General features: G+C 42.6%; 1 protein-coding gene across 5 annotated transcripts in view; it reads right to left on the bottom strand.

Moving 5' to 3' along the window:
* PACS2 (phosphofurin acidic cluster sorting protein 2) overlaps window positions 1-22,515 on the bottom strand; it is a 410,192-nt gene that overhangs the window by 166,270 nt on the left and 221,407 nt on the right. For all 5 annotated transcript variants that reach the window (XM_075192154.1, XM_075192150.1, XM_075192151.1 and 2 more), the window contains 2 exons: window positions 12,889-13,043; window positions 11,595-11,705 (listed from right to left, as the gene is read on the bottom strand). In XM_075192154.1, the coding sequence (XP_075048255.1) occupies window positions 11,595-11,705; window positions 12,889-13,043 (266 nt within the window). The remainder of the gene's footprint in view (window positions 1-11,594; window positions 11,706-12,888; window positions 13,044-22,515) is intronic.

Here is a 22,515-nt window from a genome sequence, read left to right as displayed (position 1 = left end):
TCCATGTGGGGGGGTCGTCTTATACGCCGGGTGCCAAACTCAGGGGTCTCAGGGGTGCCGCGGGCCAGCCATAAAAAAAACCAAACAGAAACACTTACCAAACCGCGCGGCGCCGGGACCCAGCATCCTCCTCTCTCACGCAGCCTGTCATATATCAGTGACAGGCTGCGTGAGAGAGGAGGATGCTGGGTCCCGGCGCCGCGCGGATTGGTAAGTGTTTCTGGTTTTTTTTTTTATGGCTGGGGCGCGGCAGAGGGGGCAAAGTGAGAGAGGGAGAGAGGGACAGATGAGTGACAGGAGGGGGACAGAGGAGAGTGACAGCAGAAGAAGGTAAGTGTTATTAGTATGTGTTATGTTATGTTTGTTTTATGTTATGTCATGTCAATGCAGAGTGTGTGATCAGCATATATGAGTGTGTGTGTGATCAGCATATATGAGTGTGTGTGTGATCAGCATATATGAGTGTGTGTGTGTGTGTGTGGGGGCCAGTGACTTCATGCAGTGTGTGTGTGTGGGCCCGTGACTTAATGCAGTGTGTGTGGGGGCCAGTGACAATGCAGTGTGTGTGTGTGGGGGCCAGTGACTTAATGCAGTGTGTGTGGGGGCCAGTGACTTCATGCAGTGTGTGTGTGTGGGCCCGTGACTTAATACAGTGTGTGTGGGGGCCAGTGACTTAATGCAGTGTGTGTGTGTGGGGGCCAGTGACTTAATGCAGTGTGTGTGTGTGGGGGCCAGTGACTTAATGCAGTGTGTGTGGGGGCCAGTGACTTCATGCAGTGTGTGTGGGGGCCAGTGACTTCATGCAGTGTGTGTGGGGGCCAGTGACTTCATGCAGTGTGTGTGTGGGGGCCAGTGACTTCATGCAGTGTGTGTGTGGGGGCCAGTGACTTCATGCAGTGTGTGTGTGGGGGCCAGTGACTTCATGCAGTGTGTGTGTGGGGGCCAGTGACTTCATGCAGTGTGTGTGTGGGGGCCAGTGACTTAATACAGTGTGTGTGGGGGCCAGTGATTTAATACAGTGTGTGTGTGGAAGGTGTGCGGAAGAGGGGGTAGTCTTATACGGCGAGTATATAACAAACTCTATAATTTTGAGTGGAAATGTTGGGGGTCGTCTTATACGCCCAGTCGTCTTATACGCCAGCAAATACGGTACATTGTTTTATTTTTATAATTTTATTTGATGTGGTATTTTTTACTGTAATTATATCTGTCTGTGTGCTGAGGAGAGACGTGAGCAGCAGAAGTGTTAATTCCAAGAACAGATATGTCTGCTCAATTGCTGTTGGACAAATACATTCCTTACTTCTTAAAAACCCCCATCACAAACCTTGGACCTCAACGGATTGTAGAACGCCTATATACTATCACAACCAATTGTAATATGGCATTTGAATTGTAATACAACTTACTTTTCACTGTTTATATAAGTATCAGTTCTGTCACTGATGGGCAGAATTTCACATTTAAAATTTTACATCATCACAGCGCTAGCATTTATTTTGTTAATAAAACCTCTCATACTTTTTCTTAAAGGTCCCTAGCAGCAGAAATTAAATGATTGCCCTTTCTGCAAATAGCATGGACGATAGAACAGAGTCCTATGGAGCACCACATGACAGGAGAAACCAGGGGCGGCGAAAGGAACCAGAGGTCCGTATCTGCCTGGGGGGGCCCCACTGAAGGTATAGGTATATGGTTGGTAAAAAGTATTTTTTTTGCTCGCGGGTACAAAGGGGGGGGGGGGGGGGGGGGCAATCGGTACAGTAGCGGCTAAAACCCTTTCGGCTTAGGTACTGCCACATGTCACTATGACATCACATGGTCATGTGACTGCAGCGTTCACATGGTAGACAGTGTAGGCAGGCCGGTGGAATTCTATTGTAGTCCGTGCAGGAGCTGCAGCATTTCTTTCTGTCCCTGGAGTCACTCGTGTAGAAAACGGTAAGGGGAAGTGGCAATGTGATGGGGAGCTAGCGTGTGTGAGTCAAACGTGTGATTGAAGGTGCTGGGCAGAGTGGGGGCATGTGTGACTATAGCTGCTGGGCAGAGAGGGAGCATGTGTGACTTATAGCTGCTGGGCAGAGAGGGGGCATGCGTGCATTTAAATTGTTTAAGTATGAAGGGTCAGAGGAGTCCTTCTGTAGGTACAAGGAATGCAATAAAACATGCAAAAAGGAAATTAGATTGACTAAATTAGAAAATGAAAGGCAAGTTGCAAAAGAAAGTAAGACAAACCCCAAAAAGTTTTTTAACTATATAAATGGCAAAATGATTAAAAAAGATAATATAGGACCCCTAAGAAGTGAGATGGGTGAATTGATAAATGATACTAAGGAAAAAGCAGAGGTATTAAACACTTTCGTTTCTTCAGTATTTACTAGAGAGGAACAAATGGTAGGAGTAATACATAAAAATGGAAATTAAACCATACAATTAATTAATACTTGGTTGTCAGAGGAAGAAGTCCAAAGGCGACTGAAGAATATTAAGATAAATAAAGCTCCAGGTCCTGATGGCATACACCCACCCAAGGGTTGTTATGGAGTTAAACTCGGAAATAGCTAGACCGCTATTCTTAATTTTCAGAGATTCAATCTCATCAGGCTCAGTACCACGGGGTTGACAAATAGCAGATGTGGTGCCATTGTTTAAAAAGAGGACGAGATCACAACCAGGGAATTATAGACCTGTAAGCCTGACATCAATAGTGGGGAAACTACTGGAAGGTATTTTAAGGGATAGAATTCAGGATTACTTGGTGCGCAAAACAATTATTAGTGGGAATCAACATGGATTTGTGAGGGATAGGTCATGTCAAACTAATCCAATTAGTTTCTATAAGGAAGTCAGTGGGAATTTAGACCAGGGCAGCACAGTAGATGTAGTCTACTTAGATTTTGCAAAGGCCTTTGATACAGTGCCACACAAGAGGTTGGTTTACAAAATAAGGAAACTGGGTCTAGGAATCAACATTTGTACTTCAATCGAAAACTGGTTAGAGCAGTGGTTCCCAAACTTTTGCAGTTCGCGGCACCCTTAGAGTCTCCATAATTTTTTTAAGGCACCCCTCCAAAATAATTACCGAGCAGTCCTGTTTTAGAAGTAGTTGGGTCAAAAAATTGTAATAAGTATTTAGGTCAGGACAGAAATGTAGTTGTATGCAAAAATGCCCCCTCTGCATCCAGACACTCTGCCCTCTCTCACGCTGTCCCCCCTCCTCTGCCCTCTGTCACGCTGTCCCCCTCCACTGCCCCTCTCACGCTGTCCTCCTCCTCTGCCCACAGTCCCCCTCCTCTGCCCTCTGCCACGCTGTCCCAGCTCCTCTGCCATGCTGTCCCCCTCCTGTCACGCTGTCCCTCTCCTCTGTCCCCCTCCTGTCACGCTGTCCCTCTCCTCTGTCCCCCTCCTGTCACGCTGTCCCTCTCCTCTGTCCCCCTCCTGTCACGCTGTCCCTCTCCTCTGTCCCCCTCCTGTCACGCTGTCCCTCTCCTCTGTCCCCCTCCTGTCACGCTGTCCCTCTCCTCTGTCCCCCTCCTGTCACGCTGTCCCTCTCCTCTGTCCCCCTCCTGTCACGCTGTCCCTCTCCTCTGTCCCCCCTCCTGTCACGCTGTCACTCTCCTCTGTCCCCTCCTGTCACGCTGTCACTCTCCTCTGGCCCCCTCCTGTCACGCTGTCCCCCTCCTGTCACTCTCCTCTGTCTCCTCTGTCCCCCTCCTGTCACTCTCCTCTGTCCCCCTCCTGTCACTCTCCTCTGTCCCCCTCCTGTCACTCTCCTCTGTCCCCCTCCTGTCACTCTCCTCTGTCCCCCTTCTGTCACTCTCCTCTGTCCCCCTCCTGTCACTCTCCTCTGTCCCCCTCCTGTCACTCTCCTCTGTCCCCCTCCTGTCACTCTCCTCTGTCCCCCTCCTGTCACGCTGTCACTCTCCTCTGTCCCCCTCCTGTCACGCTGTCACTCTCCTCTGTCCCCCTCCTGTCACGCTGTCACTCTCCTCTGTCCCCTCCTGTCACGCTGTCACTCTCCTCCTGTCACGCTGTCACTCTCCTCTGTCCCCTCCTGTCACGCTGTCACTCTCCTCTGCCCTCTCTGCCGCACGCCAGTCATAAAACAAACAAACAGAAACACTTACCAATCTGCCGGGCGCCGGGATCCAGCATCCTCCTTTCTCACGCAGCTGTCACTGATATGACAGCTGCGTGAGAGAGGAGGATGCTGGGTCCCGGCGCCCGGCGGATTGGTAAGTGTTTCTGTTTGGGTTTTTTTTATGGCTGGCCCGCGGCACCCGAGACAGCGCCGCGGCACCCCTGGGAGCCGCGGCGCACAGTTTGGGAACCACCGGGTTAGAGAATAGGGAACAGAGAATTGTGATAAATAGAACATTTTCTAATTGGTCAAAAGTTTTATGTGGAGTACCTCAAGGTTCTGTGCTGGGGCCACTCCTTTTTAATACATTTATTAATGACCTTGGTGAAGGTTTAGAGAGTAAAGTTTCTATTTTTGCAGAGGACACTAAACTCTGTAAGGTAATAAAATCAGAGCAAGATGTAGCTTCTCTACAGAGGGACTTAAATAAACTGGAGGATTGGGCGGCCAAATGGAATATGAGGTTTAACATAGATAAATGTAAGGTTATTCATTTAGGGATCAAAAACAAGAACGCAATCCATAAAATTAAATGGAATTAATTTAGAAGAATCTATAATGGAAAAGGATTTGGGAGTGCTCGTAGACAGTAGACTTAGCAATAGTGCTTAATGTCAAGCAGCAGCTGCAAGGGCAAACAAAGTATTGGCATGCATAAAAAGGGGCATAGATGCAAGGGAAGATAGTGTAATTTTGCCACTGTATAAATCGTTGGTAAGACCTCATCTTGAATATGCAGTACAGTTGTGGGCACCACTCTATAAAAAAAGATAGTTTGGAACTAGAAAGGGTTCAGAAAAGGGTGACAAAATTGATAAAGGGTATGGAGTCATTAAGTTATGAGGAAAGGTTAGCCAGTTTAGGCATGTTTACTTTAGAAAGAGAGTCATCTGCGGGGAGATAGGATTACTATGTACAAATACATTAAGGGTCAATACAGAGAACTTTCATGGGAACTTTTTACCCCAAGGACTATACACAGGACACACGGTCACCCCCAAAGGTTAGAGGAGAAGACATTTCACAACCAGCAAAGGAAGGGGTTCTTTACAGTAAGGGCAGTCAATATATGTAATTCATTGCCAGGGAAGGTTGCGATGGCAGATTCAATAGATATGTTTAAGAAAGGGTTAGACAAATTTTTAGCAGAAAAGTGTATCCAGGGATACGACCGTTAATTAAAATGAAGGATAGTAGTGGACATAGGGTAAAAATAGGACTGCAATATTGAGTCTGGGGGGATTTTCACAATTGAAACAGATTGGCGGTTGCTTACTCTGGATCAATTTCAAATACAAGTGCAGGATCGCAGGAGATCCAAAATAGGTTGAACTTGATGGACTAGTGTCTTTTTGCAACCTCATCAACTATGTTACTATGACTAAAGCTGCTGGGCAGAGAGGGGGCATATGTGATTAAAGCAAGTGGGTAGAGGGGACATGTGTGAGCAAAGCATGTGTGATTAATGCATTTTTCTGTAAGAGGGGGGCCTAGTGCTTTCACCTGCCAGACACGCCCGCAATGATGCAGCCATACCCCCTTTGACTGCGCACAAATTTACATGCTAATCACCTATAGGTGGCACCATGAAGTTACTGAACTGTTGCCCAAAATTCCTCTTGGCGGCCCTGGGAAGGGGGAGACTGGTAAACTCCTGAAAATACACTCAGATCTGCTGTGAAAAACTATATGAACCAGCTAAGAACTATGTGGGGTTTTTTTTGTTTGTTTTTTTAAGGGCCTGTGTTTTCATCAAGCGAGGTCGAGGTAATGTATGCTAGATCTAATGATTCCATAAACCTCAGCAATTGTAGCAGTCTTGTGTCTTATAGAACTGGCATAACAAAGAATAGCCCATATAGGGCATACCAGGGAGCCTGAGGTAGTTTCTTTATATCCAGTGAGGGGAGTCACACAGGGAGCATTCATAGTTGTGTTTCTCCAAACACTAGACCATCTGTTGAACATCACTTCTCTCTGTATCAACTTTGTAAGTGGGGAGGGCAAGGGACTTGGGCAAGTGAAAAACCTCCTGCCTCCTAACTGCCTGTCTTCCGTGTTTTGTTTTTTAAATTCCAAGGAATTGAGGGATGGAAGCCTATAAATGGTTAAATGGGAACAGAAGCATGTAGTGTGGTAGAGTGAAAAACAAACCTTAAGATGTGGCGTACCATGCAGTCATTAATGAAAGAGTAAATGTGCTTAAGGTCAGACTGTAGTTAGTAATAGGAGAGAGGGATGGTATAAATACAGTGTGGTGTGTGATGCAAAAATGATAGTGGGGTAATGCACAAAGTCTGATTTATATAAGTTTTATAAATAATATAATATAAGTTATATATATATATATATCCATCCAACTTTTTCTTTTCCACAAGGATATTTTGAACTAGGGAGTACAATTTAGTCCAAAAAAAACATGGGTTTGGGCAAAGGTGTTAAAATCCATTCTTATTAAAATCCAGTATTTTTATTGAAATTTTTTAAGATATAAACATACTAAACAATAAAAGGAAAAGAAAAACAATCGCATACATATCGGAATTAAATGACGGAATTTACAAGATTACATTAAAGCATAATAATAATAAATGTGCTATATTCATTCAGGATCATACATCATAAATGCTTATACATAAGTATGTTACACATGCAGGGTTTATTACATGGAATCAGATACTTATTATAAGAACTGCGGTAGCCATACATTTAAGTAGATAGCGCATCTGTACTAGATGACATAGGATAGAATGGAGACTCTAACCATCTGTACCATATATTCTCAAATTCCTTCAGAGCCTGTCTGCTAGTATAAACAAATCTCTCGTGCCTTATGGTGGTATTGACCAGTGCCTTCCAATTTTTAACCGTGGGACTCGTCGGGGCCAACCACAGCCTCGCTATACAGACCTTAGCCAACATCAATAACTGTGAAATGTACATTTTTGTCAGTTTATTAACTTTCCCCTTCAATCGGAGCCCAAAGAGACAAGTGGCCGGTGAACTAAGAGACACTTCAATTCCAGTAACCTGAATACATCTCCTGATCCTTCGCCAGAAGATTTGTATACATGAACACTCCCATAGAAGGTGCCAAAAGTTAGCATTGATCGAATTGCATTTCGGACAGTTAGGGGTAGCATCCGGGCGAAATTTTGCCAATCTAATAGGGGTAAAGTAGGCCCTGTGTAAGATAAACACCTGTATTTGTTGAAATTTTAATGATGAAGTATAACCTTTAGTACTGTCTGTAACCATTTCCCACTCCTTGTCTGATAAAGGGCCAATATCTATTTCCCACTGATTCCTCAAACCATCCAAATCATCTGCAGTGGATTCATACAGAAGACATAAATACATTCGAGAGATCAGACCTCTATAACCCAAGGCCTGTAATTGTTTCCTCAGTGGATCCACCCCAAACACCAAAGTCTCCCCTTTAAATTGTGTGTTTAGGGTGTGTCGTAACTGAAGGTAAGAATAAAACATTGTTCTGGGTACAGAGAATTCCCCAACCAACTGTTCGAAGGATTTAAGTACATTTGTATCATAAAGCTGACCTACCGACACCACACCCAACCGAGACCACTGCCTGGCCCTCTTCACTGTATTCAACTTCTCAAATTTCTTTGCCCCCCAGATAGGAGTATATGGATCAATGTCAGTTTGTTTCATTATTTTATTACAGATTGTCCAAATCTTAACTGCCTGAATCAGGAGCGGAGGAGCCCGCATACCAAGCCGCCCCGCCAGCAGTGACTGTAAGGGAGTGTGATTAGAATTAAATTGGTGTACCAACACCCAATGTAGCTTATGGTAATCGGGGTCCGAAACCCATGCCTTAAGGTGGACCAATTGAGAGGCAAAATAATATAATTTCAAGTTAGGAAGTGCAAATCCACCAGAAGATCTGGATCTATACAGCGAGCTGAGCTTGACCTTAGCCCTTCCCCCTCCCCAAACCAATGAAATCAAATAGCTAGCTATCAATGCATCGGAAAATGGAGGGTGGAAAATATACAGGTGACTGCTGGAGTATATATAAAAACTTTGGCTGCACCCTCATCTTAATTAAATTTATCCTACCGGAGACAGAAAGTGGGAGCTTCTTCCATACATGAGTTTTTTCTTTAATGTATTTGATCTGGGGCCGCAAATTAAGTTCTACATATTCAGCGGGGGTATTAGAGATCCATATTCCCAAGTATTTGAATTTCGATGCCCATTTTAACTGTAAGCCTTCTGGCATTGTCACGGGACACTCCCATCCCAGAGGTAACACGCTAGATTTATCCCAATTAATTTTTAGGCCGGAAAAAACCCAAATCCATCAACCACCCGCAGCAAATGTTTTAGGGAAGTGTCGTGATCTGAAAGGAACAGCAGCATATCATCTGCATATAATGCCACCTTATCCTCTCTGTGCTCTGATCTAAGTCCCACAATTTCTCTATCATGCCAGGCCAGCGGCTCTATTGCTAATGCAAACAGGGCCGGAGACAACGGGCATCCCTGTCTAGTACCCCGCTCTAATTAAAATTGTTGAGAAAGATGCCCATTGACACAGACCCGCGCCACTGGATGTGAATACAAAAGTTTAACCCATTTTATAAATTCCGGGCCCACTCCAAATCGGGACAATACCTCCCACAGGTATGGCCACTCCACCGAGTCAAACGCCTTGGCTGCGCCCAAGGACACCACAACTTCGCTCTCAGAAGAGGGTAACCGCACCTGCAGGAGAGTATACAGCCTTCTAAGATTGATAGACGTGGACTTGCCCGGCATAAATCCCGTCTGATCCGGATGAATTAATTCCAGCACCACTCTACTCAACCTCAAAGCCAGTAATTTTGCTAGAATCTTAACATCATTTGACAAAAGTGAAATCGGGCGGTAGGACTCAGGGTACAACAAATCTTTCCCTGACTTAGGCAGCACCACCACTATTGCCTCTGCCATTGAAGGGGAAAGAGCGTCAATCTCACCCAGCTCGCTGAATGTATCCAACAACCTAGACACAAAAAAGGGCCGGTGTTTTTTATATAATTCAATTGGGATTCCATCTACTCCAGGGGCTTTACCATTAGGGAATGACATAATAGCTATATCAATCTCTTCAAGAGTAAAGGGTGAGTCCAAAAACTCCCTACTATCATCGGAGAGGACAGGAAGGGAGATACCATTCAAATACTGCTGTAACGTATCCATGTCATATCTGACCTGTGACTTATATGTATTTGTGTAATATTTATGAAATACCTCAACAATATCAGGCATCAGATACTTCTTAACCCCACTGTCATCACAGATAACCGGTACTGCTGCATCTGCCCTCTCCGCCCTTGTCAGATAAGCCAGGAAGCTACCATTTCTATCGTCCTCTGCATATCGCACATGCTTAGAGAACAGAAATTTACGTTTGGATTTCTCAAATACATACTCTACCCACTCTCTCTGGGCCAACTGCCATGTTCCCCTTGCAACCTCAGTTTTGTCCGCAATGTATTGTGCTTCTAAGGATTTACACTTTTTCTCTAATATATGTTCTTTTTGTCTGGACGACTTTTTAATTTCAGCTATGCCAGCAATTAATGTCCCCCTTAGGAAAGCCTTAAAAGCGTCCCAAACTATAGGTGGCCTTGCTGTTACCAGATTATCTACAAAGAAGCCTTCCCACTGTCACCAATGTCGCTCCTGTACCCATCAAGTAGAGCCAGAAGGGATTTAATTTCCAAAAGGACTGGCCTCTATCAATTGCAAAATCAATAGATAGGCAGAGGGGCGAGTGGTTAGAAATTCCCCTAGCCCTATATTCCACGCTCCTTACCAGCGGTACCAGAGAGTGTGACAGCAGAGCCAGATCAATTCTTGAAAATGCATTATGTGATGTAGAAAAGCAGGAGAATTGGACATCTTCTGAGTGCCTCAAACGCCATACATCTACTAACCCCATTTCCTCAACCAGAGCAGAAAAAGCGGACTTAGAGTTGCCAACTACAGCCTTTTTCTCTCGCCATCTGTCCACCTCTCCATTTATCACATTATTAAAATCCCCTATACAAATGGCTGAAACATCTGGGAACAATGCCATGAATTCTCCACATTTCCTTAACACCTCACCATTATACAGTGGGGGTATATAATATATATATATATATATATATATATATATATATATATATATATATATATATATATATTAAAATCCATTCTTATGAAGGAGGTGTGAGTATCCTTTGAAGTTGACATTCCTTCATCTTATCCCCCACAAAACATGCTAATATTACACTCTGGCTCTTGAAGTCCTGAGGTTTTAAATGAATAGTATCATTCTCCCAGAAATACAGAAAGCGGGAATACTGTGTATTAGTTTATTAATACTAGTTAATCAGTGTGTGCAAGTGACAGAATCCATATAGAAAGCATGCGCTGGTTTGCAATCACATGACAAGTAAAATAAGTGAAAATGCAAGCTTTACCTCTTAAAGGTTGGGTGCACCTGTGCCTCTATTCCTTTTTAAAAATTATCCATTTACCACACAGGGGAATGATATAGCATTTGTATCATATCCAAGCTATTTGGAACCTCAATTTCTAGTTTACAGGTTAAATGGAGTATGTGGGGTTCTTTATATCACTCAGACAGACACCAGCTATAAATCCAAATAAATGTATTTATATGTGGAAGGTAGACGTAACAGTCAGAAACATCCACAGAACATACAAGCGGTAAGACACAATTACAAAAAGTCCTAACAGCAAGCAAATCCAATGGAGTGCAGACGGCAACTTTACGCTGACCAGAGCATCATGTCTCAGCTCAGTCTCTGAGCCCGTGTGCTCCCTTTTATCCCCCAACCTGGGTGACCGTGGAAAAAGGCTACCCCCTCTGCCCTGAGGTATCCGATAGGATAAAACATGCCCCTGGTTAACACTTCCCACCTCCTCCAGGTGATATGAGCCAAGTAAACCTCCCCACACCACTGTTAGGGCTCCTGGCAGTCTGCTGAGGGACAAGGTAGGACAATGGGACCACTGGGGATGAAACAATGGGCCAGTAATGGGGTTTTCACATGATTACCAGCAGCTGTGCTGAACATTAACACGTGAAATGCTTTTTACTGTCTGTGGGCAGAAAAACCTCACCGATACTGATCCCGCTATGAATCAGTATCGGTGTTAAGGATCATCCACCTGGTGTGATTTAAAAACAATGAATCCTATAACATTCTTTCTAACACATCTCCCACCTGTTCAGTCAGTCCACACAGTTTGAGAGGTGTATAATAAGGCACAATTGCAATGACCAGAGAGGAAATGGGCATCAAGTGGAACAATCGCCCTTCTTAATTCCCAGCACCCTAATTTCCTCAGAGTATTAAAACAGGCACTCATGTATCCAAAACCATTATCTTGAATAAATTAAAAAGACCTCTGGACAAATTCTTACCTGAGGTTTGTGCATCCAGTTTTGTGAACAGGTCTCGCCAGGCTGGATCCTGGAAGAGGTTGTAGTATTTGTAGTCCACAGAACCCAGGTATTTGGCCACAGGATGAGAACCTGCAAAACCAGCACAAGCTAAAACCACAGATAGTCCATCAGTTATCAAACAACAGGAAATACAAATTTACACCATTAACCAAATTTAAGCAGCAGGATAGCTGGACATTATTGTAGGTGGTGTTCTGAACATTTTGAGTGATTATAATTGAGCGCCAGCGATAAAAGACTTTCACAGAAACAAAAGCAGTATTTGCTGGTTCAATTCTCTAACTTCCATTGATAGGAACATTACAAGGATACGCCATTACAGCATTTCCATTGTTGAAATTTTTTAAAGAAAATGAAGTCTTTAAAGGCATGTGGCACAGTGCTTAGCACATCTTTCTCACAGCTCTGGGGTCATAGGGTCGTTCCAGATTAGGGCCCCCCACCTGCGTGAAGTTTGCATCATGTTCTCCCAGTGGTTCCTCAAACAGCATACTGGTGGGTTAATTGGTTACTGATGAAATTAACCCTAAAAAGGTCTTTGTGTCCATGTGTCAAGGAGTAAAGATTTTTAAGCTCCACTAGGGCAAGGACTAATGTGAATGCATATTACGAAGCTCCTTGCAGAGAATATTTACTCAGACACTCTAAAAAAAATAACTTAATAAAATAAGGAGCTATAAAGTAACCTAGGACTGCTTATATTGTGCAAATGTTATCCCAAAAATTTGTAAATGTACTGTACGTGAATTGAAAAGAGGAGCTCTGTAGATATTGCAGATTCATTCATTTACACCAGCTGGAATTTCAGACTAAGGCCAGGTACACACTGTAAGAAGATTCTCCCAATGCAATAGTTTCACCAATCTTAACAAGGACCAAAGAAAAAAAAAAAAAAAAAAAGATCAGCAGGCTGATTCCAGTGTACACACTAATTTTATTTTATAACAATATGTGCTCTTAATCTGTCATTTGATTTGACACTTGTGAGCGGAGCTGTTCGAGGTACGTCAGTGTGTCTGAGTGCTGCTGTGTTTGTGCTGTTAGGAGGTCTGTGCTGTCAGTGTTCGGGTGACAGCTGTGTTGTCAGTGTATTAGCGTATCTAGGGTAGAAACAATACAAACAGGGATGCAACAGCTGCAGGGAGAGGACAGCGGACGCATATTGAAATGACAAAAATGCTCCAGTGCGTACCTAGTCTAAGTGGCGCTACCCTACTCTTACTTATACAAAGAAGAGTTAAATAAAATTTACCCAATGGGATGATGAGAAATCGCAGATATCCCAACCAGTCTGGAGTCTTGTGTGACAGCTGCTCCACGAACAATCTAAGCACGGCACTGAGGTAATTTTGAGCTCCTGCAACAGCCACTTTCACAGGATTTGGTGGCTGTGAATTGCAATTACAACTAGAGAAAAAACAAGATACAATGTTCAATACCATAAAATGGGTCTTTTCGTAACGTGACATTATCGTTGAATTAAGAAATAATGATTAAAAAAAAAAAAAAAAAAAAAGACATATGCATGTGTATAGAGTAAGAAATATCTCAAGATGCATTCAACTCAAAAACCAGTACTACTACCCAGACATATACTTAAATATTTTATATAATTATAATATAGATAACAAGTAAATATAATGTAATGTTCTTAAAACTTAGACTATGCAACCCTGTTTATTGTCTTTTATATACGCTGTTTTGTACTATTTGTAATACATGTGCCCATTGATAATAAAAAGTTTAAAAAACAAAAAAACAGTACTACTTGCAGCGGTGGTAGTCAGCATATCGATGCAGACTACCATGACAATACTTACCCCGACATGGTGATCCCGAACGGCTCCTTCACGACCAGGCTCCAGGACGGCTGCTGTGACCGGCGACTGCAAGGGATTGCGACCTATGAAGTATCCGAACAGTCTCGATGATGTCACTACCGACTGCAACGCTCTTTTCCTTGCGGTTAAGGTGGAAATGTCACTATGCGGGCATAGACAATTTACCTCTGCTTAGCGTTGTACATTGTCTATGCCCGCATACTTACATTTCCACCTTAACCGCAAAGAAAAGAGCGTTGCGATCGGCAGGGACGTCATCAAGATGACTGTTCGGATTCTTCATAGGTCGCAATCCCTTGCAGTCGCCGGTCACAGCAGCCGTCCTGGAGCCTGGTCGGGAAGGAGCCGTTCGGGGTCACCACGTCGGGGTAATTATAGTCGGAATAATGGCAACCATTATTCCGTACCCCACCCACTTGCAGGTGTACAAGTGTGTGTACTTATGCCTAAAGACAGTGTAGAGAAAGCTTGACAATGATAGCATTATATGCAAATGTCATATCCTATTTGTACACATTATAATGTAATATAGTGCAACAAACAAGTGAATGTCTTAAAGTTATTTACAAAATATGAAAGCCACATTTACCATATAAAAAACATAATTAAATACAAACACTTGTTGTTTACCACTGCAAAAATTAAATGGGATTCATCTTTTCTGCAGAAATTCTAATGGTAATGACAAATAAGTAATGCAAATAGACGTCTGCAAACCAATATTAAATAGCTAAAAATAAACGCTAAATAATTCAGTACTATATGCTGGAGATCTATATGCATATAGTCAATCAGAAGTGACAACACACTGCTACTGCTGGTCATTGTCAGTACTTATGTTTACACAACCTTGTGCAAGATATACTCCTCCTAAGAGATGTATCTGGGGATGAACCCAAGTTTTATTCAGTTGCACTTACAGTACTTCACTTACCTAGGCATAGATGGATACAATTACAAGATATGCAAAAAACTCTCGTCACAGATGTATATAGATGGTTTTTGTGTAAATGTGCATTAAAAGTCATACATCCAACTCCAAATGAGGTCCGCAATGTTTAACACAGCACTTATTATTGCTTTAATATATCTGCAGGCCTGTTAAAAATCTGTGTTTATTGATATATTCATTGTATAGATGTTTACATGTGAAAGCTGCTTAACTAACCATCTACATTTTCACGTCTTGATTCCCTGGAAAAATTGCAACTCAAGGTTGCTGTAAAACAGATGTTTAATTACTTTTCATTGTAGTTGTGCTATAGAGATCAATGGGAACAATAGGCAAGCAACAAAATTAAACTTGCAGTTTAACTGTACTAGTAACAGTATTGGTGCTAAATGAAGTAAATTAAACTATGTGTACAAATTCAATTAGCAAAATATTGACTCTCCTGCTGTCCCTGGGTCATTCCCTGTAAGTTCAACCAGGTATGTCCACCACCCATCTCAGATTTGTTTGAATTTTTTTTAGTTAAGAGGATGTCAAAACAACCATTTTTGCCAAATATGTCGACTGTGACAATTAGTTGATTAAAAATTGGTTTGTCAATTTATTAAATAATTTACTAATCGTGGTTTCTTTATCCAGTTTATTTGAAGTATCACGGGTGTTTATTAAGGAATCACCACAAAATTTGGACCGCTAAGGTAACTCTTCCTCCCGAATCCAAACCAAATTACTTTATCTGCCTCATGTTTTGCGTTACGGAAAAAACGCACGTTTTTCTAATAGAATAAAAACCCGCTAGGTTCAAACATTAGGGATCACATTTTTTTTTGGGGGGGGGGGGGGGGTTAAAAAAGGTATGCATTACTACCACAAAAAAAAACAGCTGGGTACTCTGTTTCATAGTGGAGAAAAAAAAATAATGAAGTTGATGCTCGATTACTGTTGTACTGCATACATAATTAACACGAGACCATGAAATTTAAAACCTTTAACATAACTTTAGTCCATAACTGAAGTTGAGTCAACAATCTCATTTTTCCCTTGTTTGGAACTTGTTTTAACGGTCTGTAATTTTCCTTAAAGTGTCAGCAGAAAGTATATACTGCCTTCCAGTACTTCCTTGGATAGTAGGCACTTCCGTTACAAAAAGGGCGTGAATAAATGGAACAAAACACTTATCTCTTGAAGGCCAGGACAGCACATTTGTCGACTGGTTTCGTTTCATGAAGTGTACCAGCACATCTTGTTCCTCCTCATTGCCCAATGTACCAGATGTTATCATACACTGCTGCTATGTATGTTCCAGGTTGCATATCACTTTCTCCACATTTTTTGTGACGGTGGTCATAGTGACACTAACTCTAGTTCCTGCTGTCTTTATGTCATCTGATGACAATCGATATATGTGTAGCTCATCATTACTAATAGGCCGAAATCTGTGATGAGAACGTCTTCCTGCCACAGTCTTTGCTGTTTCTAGACGGCTATGACATTAAATTCTTCTGCAGTCAGCTTAATTGTCTTAGCTGTATGGTGCCAGAGTAAATATTTTTATTACTTCTTGTCGTGGCACCTCTTAACACTTTTGCTTTAATTCATATATCGCACTCTGTAAATCATCACAACCTGAACATTTGCTTACTTTCTGGGGTGATTCTAGTGATGTGCTAGGAAGAGACAAGATGTCGGTAAGCTTCTCTTGAATGGCTGTACTTGCCTGCTCTTTCTTTCTGTTAGCATATGTCTCCCGGTGTCTTCTCTTTACCCCATGCAATATCACTGGTGAACAACCAAGCTTTGTAATACTTTCATTCAGCTCATCTGTTTCTGCTGGTTCAGTTACACCCTCCACTGGGGATTCAACTTCTTCTGTTGGCATATCTATGTTGGTTTGTTCTTTACAGTGTGACAGTTGAATTCTGTATTTTGGGCAAAGTGTCTGTCCTGGCTTAACAGCATGAAGCGGACAGTCACCATGTTCTTTGGCCCACTTCAGTGACATAACTTTTGAGCTTTTTCTGGCTCCTTTTTTGTGAGACAAGAAAGGATTACAGCATGTTTTCTGAAATTCTTCATATCTTAGCAGCAGAAGCTTTTCATGATGGTAGTAGACTGGATTATTGATTATTGCATTTGAAACTTCAGTTCTCAGAATCAAAAGTTCTTTTTCTTCATCTGTAAAGTGGTCCCAGCTATGTAATCCAATGGTTTTTGAGTAGACACTATGGCAGTCCGTATTAAAAAAAACCAACTACCAAATGTGCACTTTTTTTTTACTGAAATATATTTTTATTGCATTTTTTAGAAAAGCATATTACAAACATAGCAGTGGTTGCAGAGTACATACTGCAGATCAGTTATATTGAACAATCCACACTGCTTAGATAAACAATCAAACAAGTAAATAAAAATGAGAAAAAATATTGGTACAGACAACAACACATCTTATGACCCAGTGTACATAAGCCGAAGACGGCAAAGAGAACAGACAAGAAAAACAGACGGATAAAGGGGGAGAGGGGGGGACAAGACAAGACAAGAGACTATCCGGTTATAGAAAGTGTACCAGTGGGTCTAGCCCAAGCACCCAACCAAACTCAAAAACCATTCCACAGTACTCACGGATCAAAAATTTAACTGTGATTCGTAAAGTACTCATACCATATAAACCACTTAACAAGCGGGGAGGAAGCCCCTGTAGACAGATTAAAACTTATGGTTTCCATTTTGTAGCTATGTTGTTTCTTGTTAATAATTTTAGTGAGTGCTGGAATTAGAGGTGATTTCCAGTTCTGGGCTATTGCAGCTCTTGCTGCAATAAGAATATGTCCAGCGACATAATGATTGTGTCGCTGTAGATGTTTAGGATACAGATGAAGTAATGCCATATCTGGGGAAGGAGAGATATTATTTTTGGAGACCTGAGAGATTAAATGAAAGATTTCGGTCCACAATGGTTGAAGTTTCGAGCAAGACCAAAAGATGTGCATAAGCGTACCAATTTCACCACAATTCCTCCAACAATATTTAGATTCTGACGGCCAGATTTTATGCAGCTTATCTGGAGTAAGATATAACCTGTGAACAATTTTAGTCAACATTTCCGAATGGTTAATACACTGACATCTTATATATGTTTAGGAAGACTCTCCCCCATACCTTTTCTGAAATAGTGATATTTAGGTCAGATTCCCAGACAGCTTGAATCGGTAAAACCAGATTGTCAATGGGAGTTAAGAGTGTCCGGTACCATAGGGAAATTCCACCTGCGTGGGATGTAGGGGAGAGAATCACCTTGATACCAGGGGGGAGGGGTCCCATCACCCCCAAATGCGAGGGGCGTGTTTGTAACCAGTGCCTTACTTGAAGATATTTGTAAAAATCGCGGACAGGGAGATCATACTTAGCTTGTAATTGAGAGAAAGGGGGAAGAGACCCTCCCTCCAGGAGGCCATGCACACGTCTAGCTCCTTGCCTGCGCCAAGAGTCAAGACGGAGGTCTGGGATTAGTTGTGACAGTGCTATAGTAGAGAGGCTAGAGGAAGGGAGCTGGTAGTCTGGGAAAAGGGACATCATCTTATCCCAGGTGGTGAGAGAATCTCTTATGCTCCTTAATGTGAAGACTAGATTAGGTCTACTAGGTTTGTCCAGCCATAATAGATCTGCCAATGGGAATGGAGAGAGACTATGCTGTTCAATGTCCACCCATGGTTTTTTTCAGTGGGGGGGAGGCCTGCCAATCTCTAAACTGATCCAAAATAGCCGCCTGCGATATGCTTCTAGTTTGGGAGCGGCTAAGCCACCTTTTATTTTAGATCTGAACATTCTCTCTCTAGAGAGCCTAGACTTTTTGTTGTTCCAAATAAACTCGAACGCAATAGTATAAAATTTCTTAAGAAGGGACATAAGAGTTATAAAGGGAATCGAGCGGAACAGATACAGAATCTTCGGAAGAAACATCATCTTTACCGCTACCACTCTACCAATCCAAGATATCTCATAGTTTGTCCATGACTTTGCAAGCTTGTCAAACTGCCCCAATAGTGGCTGGTAATTACACTCAATGACTAGCTTAGGATCCATAGGTATGCGTATGCCTAAGTATGTCATGTAAAGGGGACACCACTGGAAATTATAAAGCGATTTCAAAGAATTCAAAGCTTCTTGTGTGAGGGCCACCCCTAAAACCTGTTTTAACAGTGTTTAATTTATAATAAGATACTTCTGAGTACTCTTTCAGGATTCTAGATACCGCAGGGATAGAAGTCTCCGGATTTGTAATAAATAGAAGTACGTCATCAGCAAAGAGACAACTCTTATGATGGTATTTACCGATAACCGTGCCCTTCACTTCTTCGGACGATCTGATCTTAGCAGCCGAGGGTTCTATAGCCAAAGCAAAGATCAGAGGGGAAAGGGGGCAACCTTGTCTGGTACCGTTAGTGATCTGGAAGGCCGAGGAGGGGATAGTGTACAAGGTAGTTATGGCTTGAAGGAAAAAACCTCCAAATCCAAATTTGGAGAGGACAGCAACCATATATTCCCAGTGAATTCTATCAAAAGCTTTTTCCACGTCCAAAGACACCAATAATAAGGGAACTGAGCTAGCTGAGTGAGTCTCTAAGATGTTCAGGACCCTCCTAGTATTATCGGGGGCCTGTCTTCCAGGTACAAAACCCACTTGATCTAGGTGGATTAACTGCGATAGAATAGGATTTAATCTGTTGGCTATCATCCTAGCAAAAATTTTAATGTCTAGATTAAGAAGCGCTATAGGTCAATAATTGTGGCAGTACGAAGGATCCTTTCCTGGCTTTGGGATGGTGACTATTCGGGCCTCAAGCATTTCTGCCGGAAAAAAAAGGTGTCATTAGTGGCAGAGTTGAACAATTTGGTAAGAACCGGGATTAGCTCGGACTGGAAGGAGGAATAGAAGTCCAGGGTAAATCCGTCCGGGCCTGGAGCCTTCCCACGCTTCATAGCTTTTATAGCGGCCTTTACCTCTTCCTCCGTCCATTCCGAGCACAGAGCCTCCGCCTCCTCAGGAGATAAGGATGGAAGTGAGACAGATGCAAGAACATTGTTAATTACTTCACTAGCGGGCTGGGCCAGTGTTACGTCTTTCTTTAGGTTATACAGATCCTCATAAGAGGCAAACCTGTTTGCTATAGAGAGAGGATTTGAAATGTGAATGCCCTGTGGGTTACGTATAGATTTGATCCTATTGATAGCATTCTTCCCGCACAGTTTACGGGCCAGTAATTTGCTAGCTCTGTTACCTAATGTGTAAAATCTCTGGTTTAGCTTAGCTATGGCATTATTTGTAGCAGTGAAATTTCGTTAATTTTCCTACGCATATTCCCTATTTCATCCTTAACCTTAGTGTCTCGGGGTTACGTTTATGTAGAGCTTCTAGGGACGCTAATTTTGACTCATAAGAAGTCAGTACCTCTGCTTGCATTTTCCTAATTGCCGCTGCAGCCTGGATTGCTGAACCGCTCATGACAGCCTTAAGGGCACACTAGTGAGTATATACAGTGGTGTCTTCAGGTTTATTAGTTTCTAAGTAGGACTCCAAGGCGTCACTCATTATCCGAGAGCCCTCCGGACTAGCCAGTATGTACTCTGCCAATCTCCAGGGTCTAGACGGACGGTTCGCAGCAATGCACTCCAGGTGCCACACTATGGGGGCATGATCCGACCACGTAATAGGAAGGATTTCAATTTTTTTACAACGTTGGAGGGACCATTTGTCAGATAGAACCATATCAATTCTAGAATATGAGTTATGTACATGTGAAAAATATGTATAATCCCTTTCACCCGGGTGGTACACCCGCCACACATCATACAGGTCATATTCTGACAGCACCTGAGAGAACGCTAGAAAAACAGCATTAAACAAAGACATAGACTTTTTGAGAGGGTAGATGAGCGATCTAACTTCGGATCAGGGGCTACATTATAGTCCCCCATACAAAATAACATCCCACGTTTAACTTTATGCACAGCCTGGCACAGCTTTCTGAGGAAAGGGAGCTGCCGCGTATTTGGAGCATTGAGAGATACCAACATAATATACTGGCGGCCCAATTTCCCCACCAAAATTAAGTATCTGCCGTTCTTGTCAGAAATCTGTTTCTCCATTTTGAAGGGACACTTAGCACCTATCAATATAGCTACTCCGTTTCTCTTAAATGGCACTGAAGCAGCATAACATGTAGGGTAGGTAGAATTATGAAATTGCGGTGAGGGGTGGCTCGAAAAATGAGTCTCCTGGATAGCTACAATATCTGCACCCTGAGCTGCAAAGCTTTTAAGGGCAACCCTCCTTTTATTAGGGGAGTTCAGGCCCTTTGCATTAATAGAGAAAAACTTTAACATTATCCAGGATTTTTCAAGTGGTTAAGACAGCTTACCCCGATTTCCAGTCTCGGCGGCTTCGGTCTCCAAACAGTCTCTAACAGGACGAGAAACAAGAGGGACGACACAAAGGGGAGGGGAAAAACACAAAAACAAAAAGAAACAAAAATAGTACCCATTGGGGAACTATTACTTTTGCCACTAAATAGAGAAAAGAAAAAGAAGTGGCAAAAAAAAAAAAAAAAAAAAGGATAGCAACATGGGGGACGTACACCCGGGCCTTGGGCGCTCCAACCTAAAACCCTCCAATCAAGAGATATATAGTACTGTTTTAACATGGTCATAGAGACATCAGCAAAACAATCGGTGACACAATTGTATCTATACACGACAACCAGTGCTCTATCATCTATGGAGACATTCTCATGGATTAAATAACACGGGCAACCTGTTACATTTCAAACAGAGTAAAACTAAAACATCTTGAGAACTTAAAAATTGAAACAGCAGCACTAACTATGCCTACTAGGTACTAAAACCGAACATCAAAATTTTGGCAGGTGCCCGCTCAACCCCAGTACCTCCATAGAAGGCAGAGGGAAAAGAGGGCAGGAGGCAAATTAACCAGAAATTCTTGTTATGGTACTCAGGAAAATAGCCAAAGTAAAGGAATACAACATCCAAACTTTGAACCTATAGATAAAAATTCTGATAGATTGTATATCACGTTATTTCTTAAGGTACCAGTGACTAAAGAAAGTCTCATTGATTGGGAGTTGTCCACTCCTTGGAAACCTGGTTGACTTTGGTCAGTTGACTCTGGCGGTTGAATACCCCAGTCTCTCAGCAAAGTTATGCCTTTATCCGCGGATGGGATTACCGCCAAAGTGCCATTCCTATGCACAAGGAGTTTGGTTGGGAACCCCCAGCGCTATTGGATGTTGGCCGATCTCAAAGCTGATGTTATCTGGTGAAACGACCTGCGCTTGGCCAAGGTAGCAGCTAAAATATCCGAGAATAGTTGGTCACCTAATTGCCCACTAGTTGGAGATGAAGGTAGTGAAGCTCTCAGAATCTGTTCTTTGACCTTGTAAAAATGTTCTTTTACCCTGAGGAGGGTATCCTTAGGAGAACCTTCCGGAGCATTTTTAGCCTTAGGCAAACGGTGGATCCAATCCATGAGGAGATCTGTGTCGGAAGCAGATTGTAAAAGCTTATGGAACAGATCAGTGGCGTACTGGTATAGGTCAGCATTAGTAACAGAGTCAGTTATACCTCAAATCTTTATATTGTTGCGACGTGATCTATCCTCCATGTCTACCAATTTGCCGTTATGCCCAGTGACCTCTTCCTGCAGGAGATCGTGCGCTGAGATTAGGTCATTATGGGAAGAGACCATTTCCTCAAATTTGCGCTCCAAATGATCCGTTCTCGATCCGAGGGCGGTCACTTCATCCTTAATTTCTTTGATGGATGTTCTGAGTTCAGAAGTTATATCTGTTTTAAGGGCTGACAGGAGAGACTGGATAGATCTCAATGTAACTGGACCATCCATTTCCAATGATTGTGAGGCAGACAATGGTTCCGGCTGAGAGATCTGGCGACTTTGCCGTGACATCGCTTGAGCTGGAGATTTGTCCGACGACGATACAGGAGACCCAGATCCAAAGAATTTCCCTAGAGGAACAGGCTTCGGAGGTTTCAACTTTTTGGTCGGCATAAT

The sequence above is a fragment of the Mixophyes fleayi genome, chromosome 12, assembly GCF_038048845.1.
Source record: "Mixophyes fleayi isolate aMixFle1 chromosome 12, aMixFle1.hap1, whole genome shotgun sequence".
NCBI lineage: Eukaryota > Metazoa > Chordata > Amphibia > Anura > Limnodynastidae > Mixophyes > Mixophyes fleayi.
This window is presented reverse-complemented; position numbering and strand designations above follow the sequence as displayed.